Source organism: Montipora capricornis, chromosome 8 (genome assembly GCF_036669925.1).
Source record: "Montipora capricornis isolate CH-2021 chromosome 8, ASM3666992v2, whole genome shotgun sequence".
Taxonomy (NCBI): Eukaryota; Metazoa; Cnidaria; class Anthozoa; order Scleractinia; family Acroporidae; genus Montipora; species Montipora capricornis.
In genome coordinates, this window is record NC_090890.1 from 36,483,742 (window position 1) to 36,486,241 (window position 2,500).

Here is a 2,500-nt window from a genome sequence, read left to right on the forward strand (position 1 = left end):
TTTGATGGATTAACTTAAATATGCAAATATTGTTTCAGAGCATTAGGTTCTGTGGAGAAAGAAAAAATGAAAGCAAGTGGGAATGAGAGTCCCACCCCCACCCACATTACAACCTATGGACTAAGTGTGCGTTGTTTGAGGAGAGCAGCGATATTTTCTTTGTTTACTTGTTTATTCATTCATTGAAGGCGGGTCAGCTTATAGCTTTAGCAAGTGAAAAACGAGCAATCCTTCACGAAGAAGCGGGTTGTTGTTTCCCTAAGATCAGTGAACAAACTCTTCCTCATTTTGCCCTATAGTGTCTAGCTGTGAAAGCGCAGTGGACACAAAAATTGAAGGATATTGCTTTCTGGTTAGCAACAGATAACGAGCAAGTTCACAAAAGTGGATAATTAGCAAGGGCAATTGAGCTTTTACGGTTTCGCGACTTGCAGCAGACTGACATTTACCCCAACATATTAGTGCCCTCACATGTTTCACTTCTAATCTTGTGTCACTAGGTTATGAGTACGCCGCGTTCATTGCATTTAGCTCCCTTGACTGGATATGGATGAGGAGGGTTCTTAATCTTCTGGAAGAACATCGTATTAGGTGCTGCGTACATTACAGAGACTTTCAACCCGGTATACCTTTCGTACAAGAAATGGAGAGATGTGTAAACAACAGTCAAAAAGTCCTGGTCATATTTTCACAACATTTCTTGGCAACCCCGTTCGGCGATTTCGAGATGAGACTAGCCATTCATCGGAGTGTAGAAAGGCGGGACGACTGTTTGGTCATCATCAAAATCGATGATGTGGATCATAATAATCTACCTCGAGAAATTATCATGAATAACTTTATCGACTGCACCAGCCGCTTGGAACGACCCCATTGGAAAAGAAGGGTACTCAACCTCTTCCGAACTCGATCCACGACTCATTCGATCAGCGGCAATAATAATGAGATCACAGAAACGCCAATCCTGGTGAGAACTACGAGCAATCTTAGCAGTGCGACTCAGACATCAACAGTGTAACGCGAATATTTCTTACTGCTGCTGCTGGAAACACACGCGGCCCAAAGTCAAAAAATGAGTGCATTTTTTGAACGTTCCTTGCTACGCGGGGAAGGCCAAGTTTGAGAATATATGGATATAGCGGATACCTTAGAAACGCACTTTATAAATAACAAGTTTTAGGCGAGCAACCGTAGATGGCATACGTTGGATCAAGCTAGTGGTCTGATCTTTGTAATGTAGAAACCAAAGAAAACAAGAACAGGAACCGATTAAAAAAGACTGTAATTTTTATTTTTGTGTGCTACATTTCCCGCACTGATCAAGTTGCCTTTTTTAACGCTCTCTGGGTAGTTACGTTGATTGCAAGTATTCTAAAATTTAAATGTAAAACACATTTTAAAAAAACACAGGTCCGCCAGCACATCAATGTCAACAGATGAAGTTTGGTAGACGCCGATCATCCGAGTCAAACTTAGACTGTTTGGACATATCTTTCGCATTCTGGGCCCGAACATTATCTTCCTTCTAATAAAATCGCTTGCTCTGAATCCTTTCCGAATACCGAGCTTGCTTGTGAAGATATATTTGGGCAAATGGAACTAACGATGAATACCCAAAGTTCACATGAATTTTCGTCATCTACGTCAACTGAAGATATGTAACTCGGGCTGTGAAGAGCTCTTTTATTTATTTCTTTTTCATTCCGCAGTAGATCAAATAAATGTGCTACGTAGTCCGGCTCATACGAAAAAACACTTTGCACGGTAGAGGTAGAGATTTTCGCTCGGGGCTCCTCACCACATGGTCGCTGTGTGAAATTAAAAGAAAAAAAAACATCAAAAGCAAGCTGAACAAGCCATAACATCAACCCGGTGTGGCCAACACATCACCCATGCGCACAACCATTTTCAAGCCTATCTGAGTCACTGCGTTAATGCTTCACGTAAAAAGCTTTCCTCCACACTGCCATTCAGTACAGGTCAGAAGCCCATAGCCCGCCCATGCATGCCACAAGAGTCGATCTCTATCATTTGGACTTGGCCAATCAGGATACTGAATTATCTCAATTTAGAGTACGGGTCCCGCTAAATTATGAACTATCAGATTGGACCTGATAACAACAATGTCTCTGGTTGGTCTGCAACCAACAGCCGCACGAGGTATTGCTCTGGCAATACAAAAAAATTGGCAGGGCGCATGCGTACTTGTGTGGGATTTCAGTCAAATAAACGTTGATGATTAGCACTACAGTAAATTTTTTAAGGATTAAACCACTGCAAAAACCGTGTACGATCAAAACTTGCTCTACGTTGGATCAAAATAGATCGTGACCACACCATAAAAAACTTTAAAATAGAAAATATCCTGCAAAGGTTGGTCAAGACAACGTGAACATAGGCGTTGTTGCTTGCAATATTTCGGCTGGCCAACACCAGCCTTCTTCAGGTTTATTGAATGGATAAATGCTAGTAACAAGATCTTTATATTTACCGGAAATGA

The 2,500-nt window shown here is 41.4% G+C and overlaps 1 protein-coding gene and 1 long non-coding RNA gene across 2 annotated transcripts in view; one reads left to right on the plus strand and one right to left on the minus strand.

Annotated features, from left to right (window-relative positions):
- The window catches only part of LOC138014236 (uncharacterized), an 18,393-nt gene extending 17,102 nt beyond the window's left edge, over window positions 1-1,291 (plus strand). The window contains exon 10 of the mRNA XM_068861280.1: window positions 501-1,291. Within this exon, the coding sequence (XP_068717381.1) occupies window positions 501-1,018 (518 nt within the window). The 3' untranslated portion in view covers window positions 1,019-1,291. The remainder of the gene's footprint in view (window positions 1-500) is intronic.
- The window catches only part of LOC138014247 (uncharacterized), a 2,263-nt gene continuing 261 nt past the window's right edge, over window positions 499-2,500 (minus strand). Inside the window, exon 2 of the long non-coding RNA XR_011125278.1 lies at window positions 499-1,808. This is a non-coding gene — a long non-coding RNA (uncharacterized lncRNA). The remainder of the gene's footprint in view (window positions 1,809-2,500) is intronic.